At 35.9% G+C, this 27572-nt stretch overlaps 1 protein-coding gene across 1 annotated transcript in view; it reads left to right on the top strand.

Annotated features, from left to right (window-relative positions):
• FBN2 (fibrillin 2) overlaps positions 1 to 27572 on the top strand; it is a 178840-nt gene that overhangs the window by 137268 nt on the left and 14000 nt on the right. Inside the window, exons 37-56 of the mRNA XM_055791573.1 lie at positions 3883 to 4044; positions 5079 to 5147; positions 5821 to 5946; positions 7073 to 7198; positions 7751 to 7903; positions 12124 to 12192; positions 12728 to 12853; positions 13669 to 13794; positions 14208 to 14333; positions 15877 to 15993; positions 18228 to 18356; positions 18682 to 18801; positions 22060 to 22185; positions 22420 to 22572; positions 23142 to 23207; positions 23504 to 23629; positions 23736 to 23855; positions 25042 to 25164; positions 25585 to 25716; positions 27096 to 27221. Coding sequence (XP_055647548.1) covers positions 3883 to 4044; positions 5079 to 5147; positions 5821 to 5946; positions 7073 to 7198; positions 7751 to 7903; positions 12124 to 12192; positions 12728 to 12853; positions 13669 to 13794; positions 14208 to 14333; positions 15877 to 15993; positions 18228 to 18356; positions 18682 to 18801; positions 22060 to 22185; positions 22420 to 22572; positions 23142 to 23207; positions 23504 to 23629; positions 23736 to 23855; positions 25042 to 25164; positions 25585 to 25716; positions 27096 to 27221 — 2421 coding nt within the window. The remainder of the gene's footprint in view (positions 1 to 3882; positions 4045 to 5078; positions 5148 to 5820; positions 5947 to 7072; positions 7199 to 7750; positions 7904 to 12123; positions 12193 to 12727; positions 12854 to 13668; positions 13795 to 14207; positions 14334 to 15876; positions 15994 to 18227; positions 18357 to 18681; positions 18802 to 22059; positions 22186 to 22419; positions 22573 to 23141; positions 23208 to 23503; positions 23630 to 23735; positions 23856 to 25041; positions 25165 to 25584; positions 25717 to 27095; positions 27222 to 27572) is intronic.

Here is a 27572-nt window from a genome sequence, read left to right as displayed (position 1 = left end):
ATATTTTCTAAGCAAATAATTTTGAAACAATTGCAGATTTCCTTCAGAATAAATTTTACTGTTAATTTTTTCCATGTTTCTCCATATTCTGGTTATGAATATTCTCTGTTGCTTCTCTGGATGCTAGAAACAAGTCTTGCTTGAGAATTTCGTATGTGCACAGTCTTGGCCAATTTATTCTAAAACTTTAAGCTAATATTTTTAAAAATAAAGTGAATTTATGTAATCTATTTCTATTGTATTGGAAATTGGATTTTTGTCTCCCATGGACTCTTCTGACCATTCCTGCCTTAACGCTTTTCTTCTACAGGTGCAGTCTTGACTTAAACTTTTAGCTTTGCCTCATCTGAAGATTCAGTTGAAGCAATGAAATCCTGCCTTTTTGGCTCCCCTTCTGCAGCATATAACTACCACAATCCTCATTCTTTCCTGCAACCAAATGCTGTGCCTGATCAGCCCTGCAAGCCTTGAATTATGACCAAAGAATAAGTGATGTCTGAAGAAGCTTATGAGAGTGAATTATTGTACTGCTAGCTGATTTATGTTTCACTAAAAAATGGGAGTTTGAGTTGGCAGTCTACTTTGGGACCAGTTGTCCCAATGACATTTTTGGCAGAGATCCCATGTTTCCTCAAGGAAACCTCTGCCACAGAAGGGAGACTGCTCAAGAGTAAATCCAGCAACTCTAGAGTCCCAAGTGAGAGATCGAGCCCTCCCTCTCTGAAGAAAAAGTGTTGACTAAGAAAGTGGTAGAAAAACTACCTGACCCTTCCCTATTTCTATTCTGAGGAAATACTACTAGGGCTGTCCCTCTCTCTGGTACAAAGACGCTCCCTTTCCTTTGTGTAAGAAGCATCTGTAGTTTCTCAGTGACTGATTGTACAGAAAAGAGACACCAAAGACTTAGCTCCCTGAGCAAACACGGGGGTTTGGTTGTGATTTGGGGTTTTTTCAAGTTCAGTTCTGAACAGTGGCAGAACTGTAATCCACTAACCTTTCTGTGGGAGGAGCTGCAAGCCTCAGCTGTACACGTTCCATCTCTCTGCAGCCTGGTTCCATAAAGTGTAAAAAACACTGTGAACATTCAGCTTTTGGTTTTTGACAGGGTCAATCAATGCCTCTGCTTCCCATGAAATATCATCAGAATAAGATAATTGAAATAAAGCCCTAATCCATGAATGAAATTATACTTTAGTGTCCCGATTTTTAGAAGCTCTTGAAGAGATGGGCTACTATGTGCAACTAGAAACAGTTACACTATTTTATATGATTATAGGCATTGTTAGGTTTTGAACTTTTTTTCTTTCAACAGCGGTTCTAATAAATGATTTTGCATGGGAAGTGGAAACAAAGAGAGCTGCCATTCCAATGTAACTATACTAGTTCTGGTTCTAGATTTCGCATGCTTTGGGTATGTCTACTTCACGGACTCATGCAGTCCAAAGAGGGAAGAACTGAAGTTCAATTTGCTTGTAATCCTTTATAGTCTCAGGACTGCAATTCCAAATTACAGCTTCACTTGCAGTGATGTTTGTGTCACTGGCACATGGTAAAATATTACCCCGTTTTCACTCTAAGCTTGTAGTCATTTGGAAAAAATCCCAAAACCACAGAGGCTAGTACACCTCAGCAAGAAAAAGGAAAGTTTTATGCTTCTGGACTGCACGAGATGTGCTGAAAAACATTCCGGAAACTTCTTGACAAAGGACAGGAGATTCTGGTTCTCTTCAACAGCACTATCTTTTGCACTCTTGAGAAAAAAAAGGTGGAGGAATTTAAATTCCAGTTGCATTCAGGAGAAACAAATATTATCCTTGGCAATGAGGAACATGGTGCCGTGTCAAGACAGTTCATGTGAGGAATAAGCCAAAACCTAAATCTCTCCATGGACTCAGTATCGATATTGTGCTAGAGAATTCCAGGCTCTGCCTTCATTCCAAGGTCTATTATCTGCTATGGTTCTTAATGGGCCTGAGGTCTGGGGCTGAAGCTGTCTTCCAAAATGGCCATTGTTTTTCACTTTCCCCAAGGAGAATGAAGCCAAATCTCTTCTTGATTTCTTTTAAAAAGGCAGATGTTCCATGCTGCCATGAATGGAGAGAAGCATGAAATTAATCTGAGAAAAGGAGGAGATAGGTATACTCAGAATAACCACGTTTGGGTTGTTTTAGCTCAAGTCCACAATGAGAACAATAGGATTTGCCCTCTTAAAAAGGCAGTAAAAAAAAAAAAAAAAAAAAAAAAAAAAGGTTTCCACTCTTAACATATGCTGATCAGTGATCTCAGATAAATTTTGCCTCCAGGGAGATAAAATTACCGTGCTTGAAGTGTTTTCTCTGTACATCAGAAGCTGAGACATACAGAATACATATGTCTCTGCCATTCAATTCTTAACAGAGTATTTTAGCTTTACAACGGTGTGTGTTTATGGTGAGATAGTGACAGTTGTAGGATATATGGGGCCCAGAACACCCTCCTTTTTCACATACTCTGCTGTAGTATGCTCCTAAATTTTGCAGAAAGATTCACCCATTAGTGCTTAAATAAATTTAAATCCTTTGGAAAGCTTGGAGGTTTTCTCATGGTGGATGTTAAGACCCTTAAAAAAAAAAAATTGACTCCAAAAATTAATGCAAAGTTGTGTTTTTATATTATACATATTTAACTAACTTGAGGAACTCGAGAACAAGTAGTTCCTAACAATTCAGAAAGTTGCATTCAAGCTTCTTTTATAGATATGTCCCAAACCTCAGGATAATTTGAAAACCCATGTCTTAGCAAGACATTTGGTAAACTCTGGAAATTCTGAAAGTATGAACTACCCATATTTATCATACTGTGTTCATTTTACTCCATGTAAATTGCTAAGGCTGTAGCACCTGGCACTTGCTGCAAGCAGTAAATTAAAAATGTGGTATTGCTTGGTAAAATACACATCTGGGAAATCATTAAAAAATTCATTAATAAGTTTCTCTAATCATACTAGTAACAGAAATAGTAAAAATGCAAAAAGATACTGCAACCTTTATACAATGAATTTATCAAAAAAATTTTGAGTGGGTTTCTGTGCTTCTTTAGAGATAACCTTTGACAGCGAGTTAGTTTACAGAGATGATCTTTAGAATTATAATGCTAGTCTTGAGGAAATGAATGTTCATCTTATTTGGCTGTAATAAGAAATGTTATAATTGACTATCCTGTCATTCCTTATGACTGACTGTTGGTTCCTTCCCATTTATAAAGAAGAGACAGTATGTGCAGTACTAAGAAAACTCATAGCTTTATTTCTCTTCGATTCCTTGCTCATTCTACTGATGACAGCAGTTCTCTAAATCGTTGTTAGAGTTTGAGCGAAGTAATAAACTACTTTTCCTCAAACCTACTGCACATTGAGATTATTTGTTTCAATATTAATGATGTTTGGCGAATTTCTTTGCCAGTGAAAGAATTTTTGCAATAACATGATGTTGTTCTGTGATTCCATGGAAAAATATGTAACTTCTAATTCCACAAGAAAGAGTCATAACTTAGTCACAATCAGAATATGGAGAAAAAATATGAACCGCGAACTGCAGCAAGGTTTCTGATATTCTCTGAAGTAAAAGACTGGGAATAGCATATACGCTACATTAGAGTATGGTGTGACTTTGGAAGACATGTAAATGTTTTAGTCATCTCTGTGTACTTAGGAAGCTAAAGCTACACTTTTTCCCTGCTATCTCTTAAGGTCATAACTATGAGTGTTTTGCGCTTGCCAATGATTTCAAAAGTACAATGTTATCTGAATTCCTGCTTCTAGATAGGAAATGTTGAAATGAACGCCTGCTGTTCCTTTGTCTGGATCATTGTGTGCAGCTGTAGTCATATGTGCTTTATACACAGATAACCGTGTTGGCAATTGCTACCTGAAGCATGGACCACGAGGTGATGGGAGCCTGTCCTGCAACACTGAAATTGGGGTTGCAGTCAGTCGTTCCTCATGCTGCTGCTCTCTGGGCAAGGCGTGGGGAAACCCCTGTGAGACATGTCCCCGTGTAAACAGCAGTAAGGAAATGTTCTCTTATTCTTCCCCTGCCTGTTAATATAGAAGATGCTAACAAGGGATGGAAAATTATTTGAAATCGTTTACTGTATTACTATACTTTTATCATTTAAGAAAATTATTTTCTTCATGAGGCAGTGTTCTGGCACAGTTACAGAAGAAAGTCTCCCTGCTACTGCCAAAGGGATGATGCAAAGGTGTGGACCTGGCCTTTAGACTTCTGTGTCTGACTTGGTACCTATTCTCACACTAATAAATCAGTGGTAACTTTCAGAGTCACTTCCCACTGGACCAGCCCCATGTACTTTGGGTAGTTTTGGGCACTGTTTTGTTTTGCTTTTACTTTTCTTCCATTAAAAAAATATTAAATTAATTGCAGATATGCTTGTGTGTCTTAAGAATGGAATGGATTGGATGCATCTACTAGGAATTTTTATCCAGCACTCCGTGTTGATAGGGAAATAAAGATATTAATAATACTTAGAACTGAAATTTGGAGAGCTGCAGTAGCTGTCAAAGGAGAGTGTTAGTGACTGTCGGTTAATTATTTCTAAATCATTCTTGAGTACTTTCAAAACTGTTACATGATGAGGCTTGAAAATTTTGGAGAGCTTTGAAGTTCTTTGAATAGTGCAACAGAAATGTCAAGCATATTTTTCTTAACAGTCTCATAATAGTATGAATATTAAGTTTAACACATATCTATCAGTGGTATACTGACATTTCATATCAGAGAACTAGTCAAAATGGAAAATATGTGCCTTTATAAAGGGACAGTACGAAGAAAACAATATGGTGCCTGACTTAAGAGTATCTGAGGTTATGGTAACGTTTTAAGCAGAACTCTTAGTTTTAGCTTGATTTTCTACTAATTTAATGCACTTGCTCTATATACTGTGAATAGGTCAAGAAGAGTAGAAAACCAATGAGTGTAGGGAGGAAGACGCATTAAAAACACAAATGAAATTTTGTGTTTCTGTTGTTAGCATTTTAATCCTCGTATAACTGACATGCTTTCTCTTGTACTTTACTTTAGCGGAATATAATACTCTCTGTCCAGGGGGAGAAGGATTCAGACCAAATCCCATCACTATTATTTTAGAAGGTGAGTTTATTGTAAATGACTGTGATAGCTGGCAATAAAAAAAAAGTGTCATCTTTGAAGAGATGTATACAGGAACTATATTTTGCAGAAATCATTACATTTAGTGCAAAGCAAAACCCTCTGCTAATATGAACTGGACAATAACATGATGAAAAGGCATACTGTAAAAGAATATTGAAGAAGTCAAACAATATTTCAGTAGGAAAATAAGCTGATGCATACATTTTGTGTGTCTCCTTACTTCAACTGGCCTTTGAAACTGGCCCCTGAAGGATAAGTCTTTTATGAAAAGTACAGCTTATCAGTGGAAGGTGTAAGTTTCAGGAAATATTCATTGGACAAAGAAATCCTGGTTCCAACAAGTGTGCAGGAATGAGAAATTAGATTCCAAATTCCTGTAAACAGTAATGGAAGTTGAACTCCATGGTCTCACTAAGCTGTGCTTTATGTACATTTATGTGCTCCTGAAGAGCTATTTGAACGGGAGAGAATGAGCATCTCATCCATGCTTTAATGAAGTGCAATTTAGAATAAATAAAAAAAAAATAATTCTAAGAAATCCACACAACAGTTAAAAACTACTAGTTGGTAAAATTTCAGGGGAGTACTTAAAGTATTTTGTTTCTTTTCATTCTGGAATGAAAATATGGTGGGTTTTGTTCTCTGTTTTCAGACATTGATGAATGTCAGGAACTGCCAGGTCTCTGCCAAGGTGGAAATTGCATCAATACTTTTGGCAGCTTCCAGTGTGAATGTCCTAAAGGCTACTACCTCAGTGAGGAGACAAGAATCTGTGAAGGTTGAGTCCCTTGAAACCTCCTTCTCTATAACAGTGCAGTTATTGTGAAAAACACTTACCATTTTTAGCCTTAAATCCAGAAGTTAATATGGTATCCACATCATTACCTAACATCTTCTCTAAAGTCATTATCTTTGGCACCAGTGATATCATTAATACAAAACTTGAAAAGCAGCACTTGAGTGTACTAACATTTATTTCTACGTGAGATATCTCAGCTATATGTATTCTGTAAACTAAAGTGGTTTTTCATGATTTGTGGGTTCTCACTTCAGCCCCTTGTATCTCTTGCTAGTTTCACTAGGCTCCCTGTATTTTAAGTGAGAGAAGGTGTCCTCCTCACAGTGTTTCAGAGTAGCAGTTTAATTTATGCAACATGAAGTAAAAGTAATATTAGTCTTCCTGCTGTGTTTGAGATTTGTCATAAGTGTTAGCACCAAATATTTACTGTAAATAGACCCAAAAAGGTAAAGAATCTTTCATGGTTTCTCCTAGTTTGGAGTGTTTTAAAGTCAGCTTCCCCTTCTTCATTGAATTTGTGAGAAAAAAAAAAATTGTCACCTTTCAAAACAGAGCCTGTGAATCCTGAGGCTCTACTAAGCTTGGGGAAGAAAACTGACCAGACTGGGTATGAAATTAAAATTGTATGATTAACTGTATGTAATTGTATGTAATTGTAAGACTAAAGCAGCAAGACTGTGATTACTGTTCATCTTGCCTGTTTCTAAATAGAGTACCTGAAAGGTCATTTCTCAGTGGAGTAGTGAACACTGATAAGTGACAGTAACATTCCTTGAGAAGAGGGTGGGAATGTTTTTTGTGGAGCCAGTGGGGCACAAGGTGGTCTAGTTTAGTTTCAGTGATAGATTCCTCAACTTTGAATTCATTTAGGGTATTCTCTTGCACTTCACTGGCTGGGATTAATAAAGGTTAACACTATGACTTTTCAGCAGCTATTACAATAGCTATTTAATGCAAATCTGAACCATACTGTCCAAGCTAGCATTTAAATGAAACTTTGTTGTTAACTTAGCATGGTTTATTTTAGTCATATTTCTCAGAAACATTTGCTAGGACTTGGTCCTCTTTTCCCTTGTTAATTATAGTGTTCTCACTTGGTCTCTAGATATCGACGAGTGTGTTGCACTTCCTGGTGTCTGTGGTCCTGGCACTTGCTACAATACCTTGGGGAACTACACCTGCATTTGCCCACCTGAATATATGCAGGTGAACGGAGGACATAACTGCATGGGTATGCAAAATGTCATCTTTACTAGAACTGTCTGAGTATCAGACTGCTTTGGAGCAGACTCTTAAAATTTCCTTTTCAATGAAGCCAGTTCTAAATTTAGCCTTGTATAGTTTTTTTCCTACCTTTAACTACCAGACAGTTAGGTCATGTAGCCAGGAAAGAGATCCCAATGACTGACATGCAGTGTTCAAGTACTGTTATTCCTTAACAGAACTCAGAAATCTTTTTTTTGATTTTCACTAGTCATTCCAAGTAGTAGGTTTTACTATACAAATGGGTCTGATGAGCATCTACGGTGTGTTTCTGATTTCTTGGGAGTTGTCCTTTTTTTGCTTTGTGTCTTTGAATGAAAGCTGAAAATATGTCACCTTTCAGGTGAGTCTAAAACAGAGACTGTAGGCTATTTCAATCTTTAAATTATTTTTAAGTCATCCATGCAGAAGCCAGAGTTAATGAACCACTGTCTAGATTGATAGAGGGTTGATATTTAACTATTTTCTTCTAAAGTTAGTTTGTTAATTACTTGGTAAGTGATTCTTTTCTCACATCTAGACATGAGGAAAAGCTTTTGCTACAGAAGCTATAATGGAACCTCCTGTGAGAATGAACTGCCCTTCAATGTGACCAAAAGAATGTGTTGCTGCACATATAATGTTGGGAAAGCCTGGAACAAACCTTGTGAACCATGTCCAACTCCAGGAACAGGTAAAGCCTACTCTAATCAACCCACGTTGTTACTTTCTTTACTCCTCTGCTCCTTTGACCTATTAGCTAAATTTCAGCCCCCAAAAAACCTTTGCTGTACTCCCAAAGCAGAGTGACAATACCCTGCCATCCTGTCACTGGCTGCATTAAGTCTTAGTCTGCTAAATAAGAATAGATATTTCTTCTATATTTTTAAGTTGAAGAAGTATCACTCCATATTGAGTGGAAAGATACAGCTTGTATAATTTGAAGGCGCCAATCTTTCCCCCAAATGTAAAAAATAATTCAGGAAGAACATGTGTATTTCCCCTCTCAGCTGCCCCTGAAGGGAAGAGCAAGGGGACAAACCACTGTCACGTGTTGCTGAGATGGATAAAAAGGCCTGGAAATTACAGACTGACCTTCCCATCAGCAGCAGGAGTATGTCAGCCCTGTATAGCTAGACTGATGTTTGTAAGATAGTTGTCTGTAGGTAGATGTAATTATTTAGCCCCTTTTTTTTGGCAATGGAGCTCTATGAAATGACTTGTTCCATTCTTTCTTTCTAAGAAATGCCAAGGCTTTCAGATGCCTTGTATGGATATAGAATTACTTTCAGTTATTTCACTTTATGTCAAAATATCTATGTTTGCATAGGTAAGACCAACCAGGGTGGTGCAGTAGGCATAAGCAAGTTTTCTGAATGCATGATTACCAAACTCCCATCTCTAAAGCTGTCACTTTGAAGTTTCTGGAAAAGCAAGCATTGGGCAATAACACTGAGGTAAAAGATGCTGGCTACCTGGTCTGTCTTCCAGGATAATTAATTTAGGATAGTATAATTTAGTTACTGCTTAGTTGGGGATACATTTATCCTGGTAGTTCTAATCTGTCAGAACAAAAAGACTGTTTCATTACTGAGTGCATTGCCTTTCTAAATTTTTTCACTTGTATCCACACATGATCATCTTGGTTGCTTTTACATTTTCTCTGTTGAAAGTGATGAACTTGCAAAAGCTCAATAAGCAGAGCATTGTAAAAACTTCCTTCTTTAAAGGGAGGTGAAAGTAAGGTATAGTTCTTTTTCAGATAGTCTTTATGGAGTTCCTTGCCTGGAATAAAACACTCGTGAAAGCTCCACTCCAAAAACTGATTGGTGGGAAAATCACCAACTTGGAAACCTGACAGTAGCACCTGGCCTTCATTAAAAAGATTCTTACATTTGTAAAAAAAGTAAAGGTGCCTAAACAAAACTAAAAACCTCAGATGCCTGTTTAGTACAAACACATTTTATTGTTCATTGACTTTGCCGCAAGTTTACTGCCACTAAACCCATACCTCTGGTGCTACAACATTTGTGATGTTAGTGTAAAGAATGTATTACTTTCATTCCAAGTGGTTTATCCTGGTGTCATAAGAGAAAAAGCAGATCATTTAGGAAAGACTTCCCCCCACACACAAGCAGTAAAGAGGAGGAAAATGGGACTGAAAAGAAAAAACAACCTCTTCCTTTTCTTTCTTAAGTAGCAGGAGGGGAAATGAAGGGATGTTCCTAGCAGTCAGGAATGGGAGATGGAAATATGTTTGCTATCACAGATTGCTCATAAAATTCTTTCCCATAACCATTTATCTCGATGCCATAAAATTGTCATTATGATGACAACATGATGAGAAAAATACAGCAAAGTACTAGTAGGGATTCATGCAACTAGTATTCTTGGGTGGAAGAAAGAACTATTTTAAATTCATAAGACTGAAGTTCTCAAAAACTTCTGCAGCTTTTAAAGATCTGTTAAAGACAACTCCACTTAGTCTGCAAGCAGTTATAGGGTTAAAATATTTCCTGAAATATTTCAATATTGCCTTGTTAGCCCTTCTAAATGCCTTTACTGTATTTGGAGACATGGTTGAACTTTTTCACCATGAAAAGAGATTGCGTGATGGATCAAACACAAATTCCAAGTGTAAATGGTTGAATAGCTGCACTTATGTGGTATAATCAGTTGTTCTGAAGTCTGGGTGGGGGCTACACATCACAGACAGGGGTTATGATACACTGACCTTAACCAGTTTCCTAGACTAAGCCCAGTAGCTCATTAAGAGCATTATTCTGCTCTGATGAGAATTGTATTGTTCCTCTAAATGAACTTCACATGCCAACGCATTTGCATTTTTTTTCCTTTGAGAACAGAGCTCTTTCTTCGTTTTATGTATTTATGCTTAACAATCAATCTCTATTTGATGACTTTAGGTAGTAAAGACTGTATTGCTTTGTTTTATACATTATACATACCATACATTATACCATTGCCATACAGACTTTCAACAGAAATAACCATTCTTGTTTGGTTGGGTTTTCACCCAAAGAAGTGTAAAAAGCTGCTTCACTGCTAAGAGGTAACCAAATATTTACAGAACTCTTCCATGGTTTGATCAATTCAAGAGTGCTTGACCTCAGAGGGTTTTTTTCTGTTATGTGATAGATCTTTTTGTCCTAAAAAATAATATAGTGGTAAGTATATGGGGTTTTGAAATACTTTTTAACTCACTGATACAAAGTCAAGCTTTCAGAAAGTAAATCTTTGGTGTGTTTGTGCATGGATAATTTGGCGTTGTGTATAAATGCATTATCATACAGTCCTTACCTAATCATACGCTCTTTTTCTACACAGTACAAACAGAAAATAACTATGGAAAAACTATTAAATGGATTGTATGGAACACATAGGTAGCATAACACAAAATGTAAGAAGGCAAGCAACACTCATCATGCCTCTCATCATCCTCCCAGACCTGATGTTTTAGGTTTTATCAGGAGTAGGTGTTGTCATTGCCCATGGAGACAGGGCAGTGAACGCAAGGTCCTCTTTTTTATCTAGTATGTGTGTTTATAAATGGCGTTAAGCTCCATGCAGAAAAGAATTGTTTCCTAACCCTCAAATCTTATACATGTTCGTATGAAAAAGCAGAAAACTGCTAAATGGGAAAACACCATGGCAGGGATCTCTATGGCCCAGTATCCTGTACTGCAAGAATAACCGCAGTAGGCATTAAGCAGTCATTAAACAACAGGACATAAGAGAGAAGAAAATGCTGAAGTTCAGGTATACTAGATCCTATTTGGCTTCTACAAGAAATAAAAAAAGAATGTCTGAATGTGAGAAAAATATTTTGCCAAATCTCATTCTGAGCAATGACCAACTACATTTGCTGAAATTGTAATACATATGAATGTTTGGTGTAATGGACACAAGAATTATTCAAGTTGTAACCCCAGGGGTTAAACCTTACAAAATTATAAGCTGCTGAAGAGCTGCCATTAAAATGTAGATGATCAAGAAATTCAAACTATGGCCAGTAGAGAAATCAACTATTACTGCTCTAGATTAAAGATCATTATTCACAGGAAAATAGAAGGGTCTCCTTTCCTTTTTTCTGGTGCTAGGAGAGATGCCTAATAATTTGTCTGCATTTCAGGTTTAGAGGTGAATTATTATCCTAGAGTAATTAATGGATTCCATGCTAGAAACTCTATGTTTTGTCATATGTAATATGTGAAATACGTAACATTTAACATGTACGTATGACATGAAATATGCAACATTTTTCTATATGTTGCAAATCCACTCAAATTCATACACCTTGCCTGGAAAACCGTAGGTTTATTGATTTTATACTGTGCTTTTCCAATCCTGAAGATGCTCTGGAAAACAATACAAAATGAGCATATTAAACTAATGCTCTTTTTTGGAGCATCTCTTTTTAGAGTAGAGTGTCCATTCTGCTCTACAGACTAGTGCAACTAAAGTACAGTACTTTCTTCAGAAAAGAACACAGTATCATCAAAGAAGGCTAGGTGCTGGTAAGTTATGTTTATTTCTGCTGTCTGAAACTGTTGCTGCAGATTCTCTCTACAGATGTCTGGAAAGCAGGAATAAACCTTAAAAGGTAAGTTAAGAAGGTCTAGTTAAAACAAATACTGAAGTGTTGCTCTTTCAAACTACACATTTACTCAAGCATGAAAGTCTGCAAAGATGTGAGAAAAGCAAAGTGTGAGTTAGTGTTTCAATTTGCATTTATTTATGGCAATCTGAATTTTCAATACAATTGGTACAAGAGGCAATGGCTCTTCTGAGTGGATTTGGCATACATCAACTCTTGAAAAGCTGAGACGACTAGAAGTAATTTTTGGGAGATTTGAAATATTCACTAAAAATGCATTGTTCTCTGTTTTGCTGTAGCTGAATTCAAGAACATATGTGGGAATATTCCTGGCTTCACTTTTGACATTCATACTGGGAAAGCTGTTGGTAAGTGTCACTAAACTTACTTTAACCAAAAATTGTTTTGTATAAGGTTGTTGCAGCTGCATGATGGTACTAAAATGAACATTTAATATAGTAAAATTCTAATTTCATTCTAGAGTTACAATGGTGGCAGAAGTTGTGAGACCAAGTTTTGAGTAAAATATTTCTCATCTGTATTTCTTTATTTCTATATTCTGTTACAATCTTTTGCTCACCCTGCATCCTAGTTCATGGTTTTGAGTGTTAATAGGTAAGACGAAAGAGTTTGGCTTTAAAATGTTGTGGATCTTATCTGCACTTTTGTAACAGTTCTGCATCTTGTCTAATACTTAGTATTACTCTGTTTTGACCACTTCCTGAACTTCACATGGTTTATTTTCTCTCATAATGGGTGTATGTTTAGATTTATACCCTGTATACAATTTCTGTAAATTAGAAGGAACTTCTCAACTCAGTTTTAAGCACCGTGAAATTGAGAATACAAGCAGTATGAAAAGGCATGAAGTACTGTACTTTGACTAGCTGATCTCACTTTCAGACATTGACGAATGTAAGGAAATCCCAGGAATCTGTGCAAATGGTGTTTGCATCAATCAGATTGGCAGCTTCCGCTGTGAGTGCCCCACTGGATTCAGCTACAATGACCTGCTCTTGGTCTGTGAAGGTGATTTGAAACGACATTATTTTCTACTTAGCTCCCATAAGCATGCTTGTCTTAAAGCAAAAAGGAACATTTAATTCCCGTGTTTTTCAAAATCCAAGAGACAGACTGTGAGCTTGTTTGTAGGGCTCAAGTATATAAATCAGCTTGGACATGTTTGTCTTTAATACATATGTGCATGCACTTAGTGAAATTTGTAATAGTTTTGTGTTAAGCAATTCATTGACTCCTAAATAGGAAGTAAATTAAATGCTTTTATTTTATTTTATTTTAGCAAGGAAATTTAATTATTGTTCTTAAAAATTCTCGAAGAACAATTTCCTTGATTTTTTAAGTCGTCTGTCTGTTCTTCTGCAGTTTTATAGGTACAGATATTCATAGCATATCACCATATCTAATGGTGAAATTTTGTGTGTCCTAAAATCAATGGAGTTTTGTCGTTGCTATTCAAGGGTCTTTTGCTGGCAAGTGCACCTTAAAAAACTAACAAACTGTGCCAATTACTATTTCAGTTCAAAGGCAAAGAAGAATGTTTTTTTAACATGAAAACTAATTTCTTCAGGCAGATATTTAAAATTGCAAAGCCACTTCAGTGTAAGTTGGATACATAGGATCCTCCTTTATCCAAAAAGCCTGTTATGGATGACATTGTATTGATTTTGCTTTTCATTTGCATTTATGGCACAGAAGGCTGAAGGTCAGTTCTGTTGAGAACAAAATACTCATCTTGCACAAGACAGATGATACAGTCTAAATTCTAGGCAGAAGTAACTATCTCATGGTTTCTGATGTCTGAACCATGACTTTTGGTATTTCAGATATTGATGAGTGCAGCAATGGAGACAGTCTCTGTCAGAGAAATGCAGACTGTATCAACAGCCCTGGCAGTTACCGCTGTGAATGTGCTCCTGGTTTTAAACTTTCACCGAATGGTGCCTGTGTTGGTAAGAAACTGTTTGACTTTTCTTGTCTGTTTGAATGTGTACCTAATCAATGGTATGTGTGTGATTCTCTCAAAGGGTAAAAGCATTTATGTTGTTACCTTGTGTATTCTGCTGTTTTGCATAACAGTTTTAACTTTATAGCTCTGTTTCTTTGTAGAAGGGAAGAAAATACAGAGTAGAATTTTTAAAGAACACTCTCAATGAATCAACCAAATCCTAACAGTAGTTTCAACCTTGAGTTGTATAGGCAAGAAGTTCCAATAAAATGAAGTTTTATATGATTCAGGTTTAGTTATGGATAATTTTGAGCCTGGTTTTAATAATAATAACAGATTGTAAAAACATGTTTGTGTAAAATGAATGAATAATAAAAGTTAATAATATGTACCATCTGGTTTATATTTTTGTTATAGATCGCAATGAATGTCTGGAAATTCCTAATGTTTGCAGTCATGGTGTATGTGTGGACATGCAAGGAAGTTACCAGTGCATATGTCACAATGGTTTTAAGGCATCCCCAGACCAGACTATGTGCATGGGTATGGAAAGAAAATGCTTTTGTGTGTGGTTTGTTTGGGTTTTGTTTTTTTTAAAGGGGGAGTAGATGAGTCTAAATTTCTGAGGAGATTATAGTGACATTAAAAGACTGATTCATAAGTTTCTGGAGTTTTGTGGATAAAGTATGTGAAGTTGTCCTTGGAGGGGATATATTAGTTTAAGAAAAAAAAATATTATAGTGTTTATTCTTAGACTCTCACAGAAAAATATATTAACCCCATTTTCACAAAAATCTGTCATAGTGGCTTATTTGACAGAGAAGTTTATAGGAGATATCACAGAGTGATAGAGTTTGGAGATTTAAAAACACAGATTTTTCAATTATTTATAAATTTATTGAGTTTATGTTTCATTTAAAAACCAGAATCCCACGTTTAATCTAAAAAATCTATACTAATTTTGTATTGAAATGATGACGTGGTAGAGATAAGAAATAAGAAGAATGCAAAAGTAGAGTGTTTTTCTCATAATTATTAATTAAAAAAATATTTTGATTTTTTAAATAATGATCATCTAAATGCCAGTTCAAAACTATAAAGAAGTTCAGTGTCTTCTAGTGTGTTCCAATTTCACCTTCAAACAGACATTTGAAACCTATTCACACTGTATTACATAAATATACGTAAATACTATGCCTTGAGTCTTCTTGTATTTGGACTAAATCTACATTTGTCAAACATCTGAGGAGGCTGTCTGGGAAAGTGACTTGTGTTAACAATGCAAAATTTTGAGAGCCTGGTTACTCAGAACACTAACTTAAATAACTCTACATTTCTAAAAAAATTTTAGTACAAAATTCAGATCTAGACAATAACGGGTTATGGAAATGGTCTGTATGACAAGAGGTTTACCTTCTGTAAGTAAATAAAATGTTACAGAAAGTCCACAAGAACTAGGAGAACAAGATCTAAATATCTTCCAGGTCCCCATGAAACTCCAGAAATTACTGTTACTGAAGCACACAGCAGGAAACACTAAATTTTAATGCCTTTTGAAAATGGATGTTTTGATGAGTTTGTAAGCAGTCTTTATAATTCTGGATGTAGTATTGACATATTTACATATGTAAATTGACTTGTGAACAATGACAGAAAACACATTTATAGAACATTTCAACATGTTTTCATGGGCTTTAAGAGTAAAATATGTACATAAAATTAGAGGTAGTTCCAGGGCTGTGACACTCGATCCTTTGTACTAAGTTCTGAGCATTAGTGCACATTAAGAAATTAAGAAATGTCAGTATGGAAAATAGAAAGACAGAAAGCTTTGAGATACTGCACATGCATTTACTTTTGTCTTTGCATGTAACTGTATATTTTATTTTAAAATACATATAAAAAATGCATCATGTAACATTTTCCTATGTGTACCCAGAAGCTGTAAAAATCAGTAGTATAAATTAAAAACATGACAAATGAAGAGAGAGACTGAGGGTTAGAATATTGTCACTGTGTACAGATCATATGTGAACACATACCTGGGAGAATCTGTTCCCACATACAGTTTTGTTTCTCTTTGCAGATGTTGATGAATGCGAACGCCATCCATGTGGAAATGGAACTTGTAAAAACACAGTTGGATCATATAACTGCCTGTGTTACCCAGGATTTGAATTAACTCATAATAATGATTGTATGGGTAGGTGATGTAATCCAAACTTTATTTTCATTGCTTCTGGTTTGCTATTCCAAGGAGGATGGTAGACATTTAAAACTCAAACAGAAGACAGGTCAGGGTGCTAAGAAAGTTAACTGAGTGCAGTAACTGATACTGCTACCAGCCCTACTATCATTTTTTAAATTAATTAAAAATAATTTTTACTGGCCAGCTTGAGATAACGAAAACTTAATCTCTGGACCACTGGGGCAACCTTACAGTTCACTGACAATGCATCCCTCACCTCCATTAGATCCCCTGGGTAATTACAGCACACGTCCTTGACTACTAGCACAGTCTATAGGCACCACTCAGGATAAGTATATATAATATCACGCTACCAGTGTTGTCTCATGAATTTAAATCAGTTCTTTATTTCCCTGGCAAGGGCACCTGGCAAGGAAGCTGCACACAACTAGTTTTAGGCAGATAACCTAGAAGCCTTAGGTTTCTGCATGGTAAGAGACAGAGTAAGCACCTCTCTGTCCACTGTGAATATATTAAGAAACCTGGTTTTCAGCATAAATGATTGAAGTTAGCTGGTGCGACACCCCAGACATGCATACATCCAAATAACTCCCAATAATAAATGAGCAGTTGTGCTTGTGTGGACTGAAGAAAACGCTGGTGAGGACATAAAGATTTGGCCTAGAGCTACCTAAATCTTTATGGGTGCAGGAAATAAATTCTATATTTAAATAAATTTATATTTATTTATATAAATAATATTTATTCTTATACTTGACACTTGCACACAGTGTGAAAGAGAAAGCAGACCAACAGTAGGAAAGCCAGTACAACTAATCTACCAGATCTGCACTCCTAAGACAAACTCTGCTTATACAAAGTTTATACAGGCATTGTGATTTCCTGTTCTCTAATGCAGAGGACACCAGAACATCTGATGGGTTTGGACAATTTAAATTCCTGGATACTTGTGATAAAGCAATTAAAATTTTCCTGGGCTGAAGAACAGGATCATAAGTCTCTGGAGATCCTCTCCTTTGTGCAATGCAAGCCAAAGGAGCCGAAGACTTTACATTCCTTCCTGCTACAGAAGGAAGACGGGACCAAGTCTATGGGTTGCTTTCTGGTTCAGAAGAGAACTAAAACATCTTAAATAAGTATTTTAAATCCTCTCCTCCTACAGGAAAGAGAAAATTAAAAACTTGTTCAAGTAAGAAGAGTCTGCTGCCAAAGAATGGCACTATTTTTGCCAAGGAGGTTCTTTGCTTTGGCCATATAGCTGCCAATCTACTGCCAGGAGCATCCAGCACCACTTCTCCAGGCTCTGCCTTCAAGGAGGCCAAGAAGCCCAAGCTGACTCAGAGAGTTGGCCTTTTGTTAGCACTCCTCTTGACAGCTTGGAAAGCCTTGGGGCTTTATTCCAAACTATCCGAGCCATTCCAAGACATCTTCTGTTATTTCTGCTTGTAGAACCGTAACACAGAAGAAATGCACTATGGAATAAACTAGTAACACAGGCACAGCTACTGGCTGAAGCAGGAGGTAGATCTTTTTCAGGAGCTTGTACTTAGTGTTTCTGAAGAAGACTTAAAACCTCTTCAGTAAAACTAAAGTTAATCTTCATCACTCAAATTCAGGTTTTGTGAAACAGTGATGTGTAAGTTGTTCTGAAGATGCTTATCCAACCTCCTTTTCATTTATTCTGACACTTTCTCATCTATATTTTTCCTTATGCAGTGCTCCTTTAAGTCTGCATTTTTGAAGTAACTCTACAAACTAATAAGCATTTTCAAGCCTCATTTTCAGAACTGTTGTGAAGGAGAAAATCATCCTGTGGAAAGCAAATGACATATTCTAAAATTTGAAAATGACAAGGCAGGTTTTAGGAGGAAACTTGAGTGCATATAGATCCAGATAAAATTCAGAACATTTTCTTTTCCATGTCTGGACTTAGTATTATACCATCACTTGGCAGTAATTGGATGTCTCCAGATGCAGTAGCTGAGGTAATGCTGCAAGTTTGAAAATTATAATACCCTATAAAAAAAGTGTTGTTTAAATAGAACATATACCTTAATGCACTTGAATGAGAGTTACTTTCCACTAGCTTCCAGCTGTTCCCATGTTGCTGCATTTACCTTTTCCACAGAAATATATATTGCAGCTTGAGTGTGTTTATAACATACTGTGTATGCTACGTTGGGACTCAGCTCTCACTTTGGGGGTTTTATTTTGGTTTTTTTTTACAGATATCAATGAATGCAGTTCTTTCTTTGGTCAGGTGTGCAGAAATGGACAGTGCTTCAATGAAATTGGTTCCTTCAAATGTTTATGTAATGAAGGATATGAACTTACTCTAGATGGCAAGAATTGCATTGGTATGTATGATCCCACATGGAGATGTTAAAGTACTGATGAGCTGAAACAATCAAACTGTTAGATCTCATCTAGGGGAAAGCACCGCAGTATGAGTGCCTAAGTACAAAAAAAACCACAAAAAACCAAAAACAAACACAGTGACTTTAATGAAAACACAGTAGAAGTAACTGAGCTTAGGAATAATTGTTGATCTTCTAGCATTTAAATGCCTTATAAAAGAAAATTTTAAAAGTATCCTACAGTCTTTTTCATGAATAAGCCTGTTTTGTTACTATAAGAATTACATGTTTCTAAACCTTTCTTGCTTCCATCTACTCTCCAAAGATACTAATGAGTGTGTGGCACTACCCGGTTCATGCTATCCTGGTACCTGTCAAAATTTGGAAGGATCATTCAGATGCATCTGTCCACCAGGATATGAAGTAAAAAGTGAAAGTTGTATTGGTAAGGCAAGTTGTAATTGTTGCTTCTGAACAATTTAAAAATTAGAAAAAGTGTCTGGTTCTGATTTGGTGGAAAGTCGTTGTACACCCTCATGTTTGTGAATGTTGCCCAACTTAAAATCATGGTGACAGGGAATAGGTAGGAAAAGTCTTCAGGAGGATGTTTTAAAAATGGAAGGCAAGATATTTTGTACATTAGCATCATCATTAATGCAAACAAAAATACTTGTTAAAAAAATGGTATTTTATCTTTCATTCCCTTTTTTAAAAAAATTATCATTTATTTTAAAAAATCTGTGTACTGGATTTATATAGTGTTTACGGGAAGGTAATTACTGGCAATTAATGCATGAACTAAGCCTCTGGTTTCAGAGGGCTATGACATTTTAAAATCTTGATAAAATTATGGAGCTTATGGGAACAATTGCTTAAACTGGTTTCTTGTAAGAACTGGTTTCTGATTTTGTATTTTGTATAATGGCTCTTCTATGCTGACATTCACAGGAAGAGGCTACACCAGGCCTTTCATCAGTCTGCATGTTCTTGTTTGTTCATTCAAGCCTCATTTAAAGGCTTGAATATCATTCAGGAGCTGAATATCACACAATGACTGAAGATTTGGTGTGGCAGAGAATGAGAAATAAATCCAAGTTACAACTCCCTTTTCCAGCAGAGCAAAGCACAGGACTATTGTGAATTTATTGGGCATTTAAATTAACTACATGGGGCACCTGGCAAGGAAGCTGCACACAACTAGTTTTAGGCAGATAACCTAGAAGCCTTAGGTTTCTGCATGGTAAGAGACAGAGTAAGCACCTCTCTGTCCACTGTGAATATATTAAGAAACCTGGTTTTCAGCATAAATGATTGAAGTTAGCTGGTGCGACACCCCAGACATGCATACATCCAAATAACTCCCAATAATAAATGAGCAGTTGTGCTTGTGTGGACTGAAGAAAACGCTGGTGAGGACATAAAGCTTTGGCCTAGAGCCACCTAAATCTTTATGGGTGCAGGAACTGGATCACAGGAACTATTTTGAATATTTGTCTTGAACAACAGGATTTATTTTCTATGCCCTAGAGTTCTCTCATCCTTCTGTATCATGCCACCATATTCAGTTTGCCTGCCAATTTCATGGTTTCTTTTGGCAGCTGCTGTTCCCATATTAGCCGTTATGTTTGAGATGAATTCAAATCATCTGCAGTTGTAAAATCATGAATTTAAAATGAAAGCTTTTGGTTTTCCAGCAATATCACAGGTTATGGACACTTTAGTATCCTCACAGAATCTTTTTGGATGTTTTTGACAGCATCAGTGACTGCCTGAACAGATTTTTACCTGAACTGAGTAAAAGGCACTTAATTGCATTCTTTTTTTCATTCTGCCATGTGTCCAGAAAGTTTTCAGCTAAAGTACCTAGAAAATGCCTAGATAATCACATGTGATTATACTAATACTTTGATTAATATTATGACAGTTCTTGCAACATACATTTCCCATTACTTTCTGTTGATCTAAAATGCAAACTTTATAAGAATTCATTACTTCTGTCTGTAGCATGAAGGTGGGCAATGGCTAGATTACTTTTTGAGCTCAGAGTGATTATAGGCAGGAAAATGAGAGCCACAGAAAAAGTCTTAGTTTTCATCTAGCTATTTAATGTATTTCCTTCAATTTTAAGGGAATGAAGGGGAAAGGATTCATTTACTTCCACAGTCTGGCTAGTCACCTGTTCATTATGGCCACAAAAATAGTTTCTTACAGTAGTTCCAAGCCATTCATTACAGTAATAATCAGTACTTCTAAAGAGCATTTTTTCCATCCCATTAATGCAGCTGAACTGCTGAGCTTTGTATATTAGCAACTGCCACACTAACTGGGAAATTAATTACTTTTTTCACTGAAGCAAACTGACATAAAATGCTTCACATAGTAATAGCCTGCCCATGGGAAGCTACAGCAGAGTTTAGTCATAATGCCAGATTGTGGTACAGTGGTTTGTTCATGTGCTATACCTAATAGTAACTTCTGAAAATGGGACTCAAGGTAATATTTTTCAGAAGTAACATCAAAGAATCTATTCCTCCATCACTCTGCTTATATTTTCCTTGTGATATATTTCCATTTTTCCTTACTGGCTTAATACAGGTTAGTTTTCTAAGATTCAGTATAGTAGGGAGTCCAACCAGTATCAGAGAAATTTGGTGACGCAGCACCTGTGAAGAATACCTGTTCCTGCATACATGTTAAGATCAATATGGATATTAATGTAAAGTGCTTATACAGCCATAGATCTCTTTGATGGTTCTTTTAAAAACCCTTAGTAAAAGACTCGGGAGGGGTTGTACTGCAGGTAGAATTTTTGAGGTTTATTAGAATACACTTTCAGAATTTATTAAATTACAATTAACTCTGCAAGTTACTTTAGCAAGGAAGCTTATATCTTCTGTCAGTATTTGCAGAATAAAATTAAAATACAGTTTTAAATAATAGATATGAAAAATTAAAGGTCTATTAATGTATTACTTTTCTTACTCTGTCTGTTGTCTATGTAGATGCAGGATATGCAGCCTGGTACTGTTTTAGCTGCAGAATTTTATAGGCACTTAATGTTTATGTTAAGTACTCTCATCTTAACGTTTTTGATACTTATAAAAAGAACTCAATTTTAACAAAATAAATCTCACAGTTTTATAGTCATAACAATATATCTTAAATTATGCAATTGAGCAGGAAAAAAAATTAAATAACATCAGGAATGCCTGTGGAAGACTAGTAAATATAAATCTGAATATATAAATATAATCATAGGTCTCTCGCTGCTAATAACTAGCTATAGTTTCAGTTCAGGAACGAAGTCAATCAGCATGAAAAAAGCCCACCTTTAATGACATGGAATCCCCAATATACAAATTTTTAACAATTCATTTCTGGATGTTTTATGTTTAGAGAAAAATATTTTCCTTTTCAGAAATATATGTTTTCCTCTGTTTCAGCCTGAAAGCTTTTATTTGATGTTTATATTATAAATATGACAAAGAACAGAGAATGGGATTTGGAAAGGAAAGTGCATACCAGTGAAACACTCCAATTTGAAAGAGTTGGTGGAACCTTCAGGCTTCTTTGTCTCTTGCATGCCTTATTGGAGGAGCACTTCCTGCTGAAGTTAAATAAATAAATAAATTAACAATCTTTCTTTACCAAGGAATTCATAGCCAGTGGCATTATGGTGAACCTTTTCTCCATTAATTTACAGATATTAATGAGTGTAATGAGGATCCCAACACCTGTCTCTTTGGCTCTTGTACAAACACTCCAGGAGGTTTTCAGTGCATCTGTCCTACAGGTTTTGTGCTGTCTGATAATGGACGGAGATGTTTTGGTAAGTTAATCATTAAGGAATGTAATAATTTATTCTGACACATAACAGATACTCTCTAGAATGAGTAAAAAGGGACCTCTGCAGGTCCTTCCAAACTGTGTCCTTATGAGTGCTGGAAAGTGCTTTCAAAATAGTATGAAAAACAAAGACCTTATATTATTCCTTTCAGGGCTAGACAGTTAAGATCTAACCAGGAAGGAAGTCAGCTACAAGTAACTGTATTTTCTTTTTTAGATACTCGCCAGAGCTTCTGTTTCACTAACTTTGAGAATGGGAAATGCTCAGTGCCAAAGGCTTTCAACACCACAAAGGCAAAGTGTTGCTGCAGCAAAATGCCAGGAGAAGGATGGGGTGATCCTTGTGAGCTCTGTCCAAAGGAAGAAGAAGGTACACATCAAGATTTAAAATAAAGCCTTTTTAGGTGGGAGAAAAGGAAAAGCACAATTGTGTTGTAACTTTTTGATCATTAGAGATCTTTTTGGCATTCTTTCTTAACAGGCTTTTCTAGAACCTTTTTCAGTTCAACAAAATTAATATAATTAAATAGATGAAACCACAGCAAAAGAAAAATACTGAGTTGTCAGTTGTGCTGTGTAGAGAGATGAACTAGTAGCCTCCATCTGTAGATCTAGTCTGCTTTAGGCAAAAAAGAAGAGCAAAATGGGATAATGCCAAGAATCCCTGAAGTAATCAACAGTTTTCAGTTCTTGGTTTTCTCCAAGTACAGAAAGGGGAAGGCACCAAGAACCACCACATTGAAGCTCAATGAGTTCTAGAGCTGCTTCCCTGACCTAGAGACAGTTTTACTTTTGTATCTGGCCAGACAGCATAAAGACTGTGATTTAAACAGTTGACAGTTATGGAAAGTGTGATATAGAAGATTTTGGGATGGCTTTAACTGTCTGTCATGGTTCTCTGTCTCTCACTCTCTTTTTTAAATAAACATACCTCTACAGCTGCTTTTCAGGATCTCTGTCCATATGGTCATGGAACCATTCCTGGAATTGATGATACACGTGAAGGTATGTATACTTTTGCCTGAGAATTTAAACAGAAATTATTTGTACTTAAAACTAGACTTGGATATTATAGTATGTGATGACTAATTCCCCACAGCCCCAGGTGACAAGAGGCTGACCTCTAATAAATGTGGACCATTATGAAATGAGAGTTAAAAGATTATCTTTAAAATTGCGTGGCTAGAGACAAACAGAATAAGGTGCTTAGGTGTTTTTTTAAATGCTTTTTTAATGCTTTTTTAAAACCTGATACAGAAATGAATCAGCTAAGTGGTTGCCAATATCTTTCTGCTTTTTAGATGTTAATGAATGCCTTGAAAGCCCAGGGATTTGCGCAAATGGTCACTGCATCAATACTGATGGATCATTCCGCTGTGAGTGCCCCATGGGATACAACTTAGATTATACTGGAGTACACTGCATTGGTATGTATATATTTCATAAACTCTAAGAATATTAACACTGGAATTTAAAACACAATTTGAGATGTGTCCCACTTCTCTTCAGTTTGCATTTATTCATTATATACAGATACTGATGAATGTTCAATTGGCAACCCGTGTGGAAACGGTACGTGCACTAATGCGATTGGCAGTTTTGAGTGCAACTGCCATGAAGGATTTGAGCCAGGCCCAATGATGAATTGTGAAGGTAACCTGTCCTCTTTATTTTTTTTCCTTCAGTTTTTGTTCAGTCCTCAGTATTCAAATTATTTTATTAACCAGACCTGTGATGCTGTAATAGCTAGGAGGAAAACAAGTTTCTCTGCTTGAAATATGTCATTGAAAAAGAAGTCCTGAATTGACTTAAGCAGTATTTTTAGTTTATCACAGTATTTCCCAAACTGCATGTTGTGGTAAGTTACATTTTTCAGGTCCTTTTTGGAAAAGATGAAGGGAGTAACTGTTGAGACTAGAATATCCTCATAAATGGTATAACTAACCATGGCAAAAATGCCTGAATTGCATACCACTTGTCATAACTGAGGCAGAGCAGTTTTTATTTTTTTACCTGAAAAAAAAAAAAAAAATTATTACCCTGAAGTCCGACCACTGGTCCATCTAGTCTGTTATTTCATCCTTTACAGTTGAAATACTATTTTAGGGTGAACTTTCTGCAGTTCACTCCTCTAATACAATAGCTAAGGATATAGGGAAAATACGATGTGAACTGGGGGATGCCTCCCTGCAGAGTGGGTTTAGTATCGACTTACAGACCTGTTGTCTAAGAGTCTGTCCAGTACAGTCTTGAATCTGCTGATACCATCTGTCTGCACAGCCTCCTGTGGCAGCAAGATCCAGAATGTCACTACTGTCAGTACTTGGAGAAGTATTTTCATTCATCTGTTTTAAACTAATACCCTATTACTTTCATTAAGTACCTCTGATTTTTCATAGTGTGGGAGCAGTGTACAACCATTCTGCTTTCAGTGGATGATCAGTATCCTTCTTACAAATTTTGTACTTTTTGAATCACAATTATTTGCTTTTTGAAGCAAGATTTTTTTTAATTTTTTTGAGTTGGGAAAAAAGCTGACTACTCCCATCACACAAAAATACATTAAAAAATTATCATATAATAAAAATCTGAAATAGGCATGTCCCAACTTGTCATTTTAAGCTCAAGTAGTTCCATATTTATTATGCTATTATTTTTAAGCAAAGCTTTGTTCAGTTTTCTCTGGCTACTCAAAACCAAACATCCACAAGTTTTTGGTTTGCATTATTAATTTCTGATACTTTTTAGCTGATAAGAGAAGCGTAGGTGTTAGAAAACCTTCTTGGTGTTTTTTTTAAAAACTTTGTGGAGAATAATTATTTTTTTCCTTTCTATTCAGATATAAACGAGTGTGCCCAGAATCCCTTGCTGTGTGCTTTTCGTTGTATCAATACTTATGGTTTCTATGAATGTACATGTCCAGTTGGCTATGAACTAAGGGAAGACCAAAAGATGTGCAAAGGTAATGACTTATGTATAAACTTCTCCCCAACTTCCATCAACCTATACTGGCTAAAGCATAATCCAAATATTTCTGTGCACCTTGCATTTATACTCTCAGTGGAATGTAGCAAACAGCCCAGCAGATGATAATTTACTCTTTCAGAACTCATGTAGAACCAGTATCTAGTGGTTTTACTATCAAGTATACCCCTTGATGGGGATTGTAAAGCCAAGAAGGTCACAATGGTGAAGTTCATTGTTAGCATGACAAGATGATACAGTTCATAAAGATTAAAATGACTGCAATTAAACATAGTTCTTCGATTTTTCTTCAGTGCTTGTTAGTTAGGGAAGTCCGTATGTCCTTTTTCTTGAGAAAGTGCTAATTGTTTTCAGTAACTGAAACTACTGGAAATAATACATACACTTTTTTTTCCAGATCTAGATGAGTGTGCTGAAGGACTCCATGACTGTGAATCAAGAGGCATGATGTGCAAAAATTTGATTGGTACCTTCATGTGCATTTGTCCTCCTGGAATGACCCATAGACCTGATGGAGAAGGCTGCACAGGTAAAGCTTAGAAAGAGGACATCTACTGAATACAAAGAAGCAAGCAAATGAAAAATCCTCTGTATATGAATATAGAAAAACAGAAAATAGCAATTCATAAAGCACACTCAGGACAGCTAATGATGTGCAACATCTTAAACTTTCTTTTTTTGTTTCAAGGTTTGACCTTATCTGACAGTAGTTCTAAATGACTAATAAGTATTTCAGAAGAAAACCTCTGGTTTTGTTTCTTTTGTTGTACAACAAAATCAGAAAGTTTTTCAAACGTGTTAGATTTAAAAAATTAAGTTGCCAGACAAAAGAGACCTCATTTGATGAGTAGGAAGCAAAATTATCATAAATAAAAAGTTATATTTCCTTTAGCATTAACACTGTTTATGAATAATGTGGCAGTTTCTTAAAGAGTTAAAACTGTAAGATTCTGAAACAGCATATAAAAGCCATGGAAAGCAAAAGATCTGGAAACTGCCATAGTTCAAAATAATTCTCCATCCTGTAAGCAAACAGTTTTCCTCCATCATTTTCTCAATTAGTTGAGGGGGAAGTGGTAGCTACATTTTGGCAGATTGTACTTTCTTGTGGTACTTAAAAACCCCAAGAAATTCCAGAGTTCTTTGTGAACAGAAGTAGCTGAGGCTGTCATTGGCTCAGAGATTAAAAAAAAACCCAAAATCTAAACATTAATGTCAGTGAATGCTTTAAATGAAAATATTTTAAAACAATATTCCTTCAGGAAGAGAATGAGTACTGTCCTTTACAGAACTCTATGATTTTTTTCAGGGAAAATTATCTGTATTAACAAGAATTCTGCCATTTTTGCCATGTTGTGCTGCCTCTAAATCACCTGAGGTTTTTCTGAGGTTTTACTTTAGGCATCTATAAAGATGAATAATGGCTTACAGTATCTGTGCCATTACTAGGAAAGAAAATTCACAGACTATAAGCTGTTTGAGGGAAATTATATGCAGACTGAAATATGACTGATTAAGGAGAGGTCAAACTGTATTTAGAGACTCTTATTTAGTGATTACAAAGTGAAAATTTGTTACTCAAATTGTGCATGTATTCCAATTTTATTTAAATCTTACTTGCCAGGAAAAAGTTACAACTAGAGCTTCTGCTGCAAGTGTTTTCTGCTTCTAGTTATAAGTTCCACAGAACATGCAAGAATTAAAGCTTTCATCCTAGGATGTAGTGCATAAGGAATGGAATAGGATAGGTTTTTTTGGGAACACCCTTTCCAGGCTTAATTATTTGCTGATTTTCCTCCTCTTGCACATATTTTGCAAATATTACTGCAGAATAATTACTGCATTCTATGATTCTGATATATTTTCTTGTAATAATTTATTTGATTTTTTTATTATATTTTTGTAAAGATGAAAATGAATGCCGCACCAAGCCAGGTATCTGTGAAAATGGTCGTTGCATGAACATTATTGGGAGCTACCGATGTGAATGTAATGAAGGATTTCTGTCAAGTCCATCAGGCATTGAGTGTCTTGGTAAATGCCTCTTTCATATACATTTAATCTTGCATTGAAGTATAAAAGATGCAGAGTGTAAATTAGGCTTCTGAGTACCTGTCTTACGTGGACAGGCCAACAGTAAGGCCATATAACTCTCATGTTTACAGAAATCTAATAATGATTTTATTAATTAAACAATCATATGATATTAAATAATTACAGGAATGGGGAGCATCTTGAGAATGTCAGCTGAGTAGCAGTCAGGGGCCTCACATAGAAGTGTCTTATTTCCAAAGGACATTGAAGGATATATGGTGCTGAGCAACACTATCCAGGCAAAATACAGGTATTTGTAAAGAAGAATCAGTAATTAGTTACCTTAGATCA

Source organism: Falco peregrinus, chromosome Z (assembly GCF_023634155.1).
Source record: "Falco peregrinus isolate bFalPer1 chromosome Z, bFalPer1.pri, whole genome shotgun sequence".
NCBI classification, from domain to species: Eukaryota; Metazoa; Chordata; class Aves; order Falconiformes; family Falconidae; genus Falco; species Falco peregrinus.
Note: the sequence above shows the minus strand (reverse complement) of the source record. Positions and strands in the feature narration are given on the sequence as shown.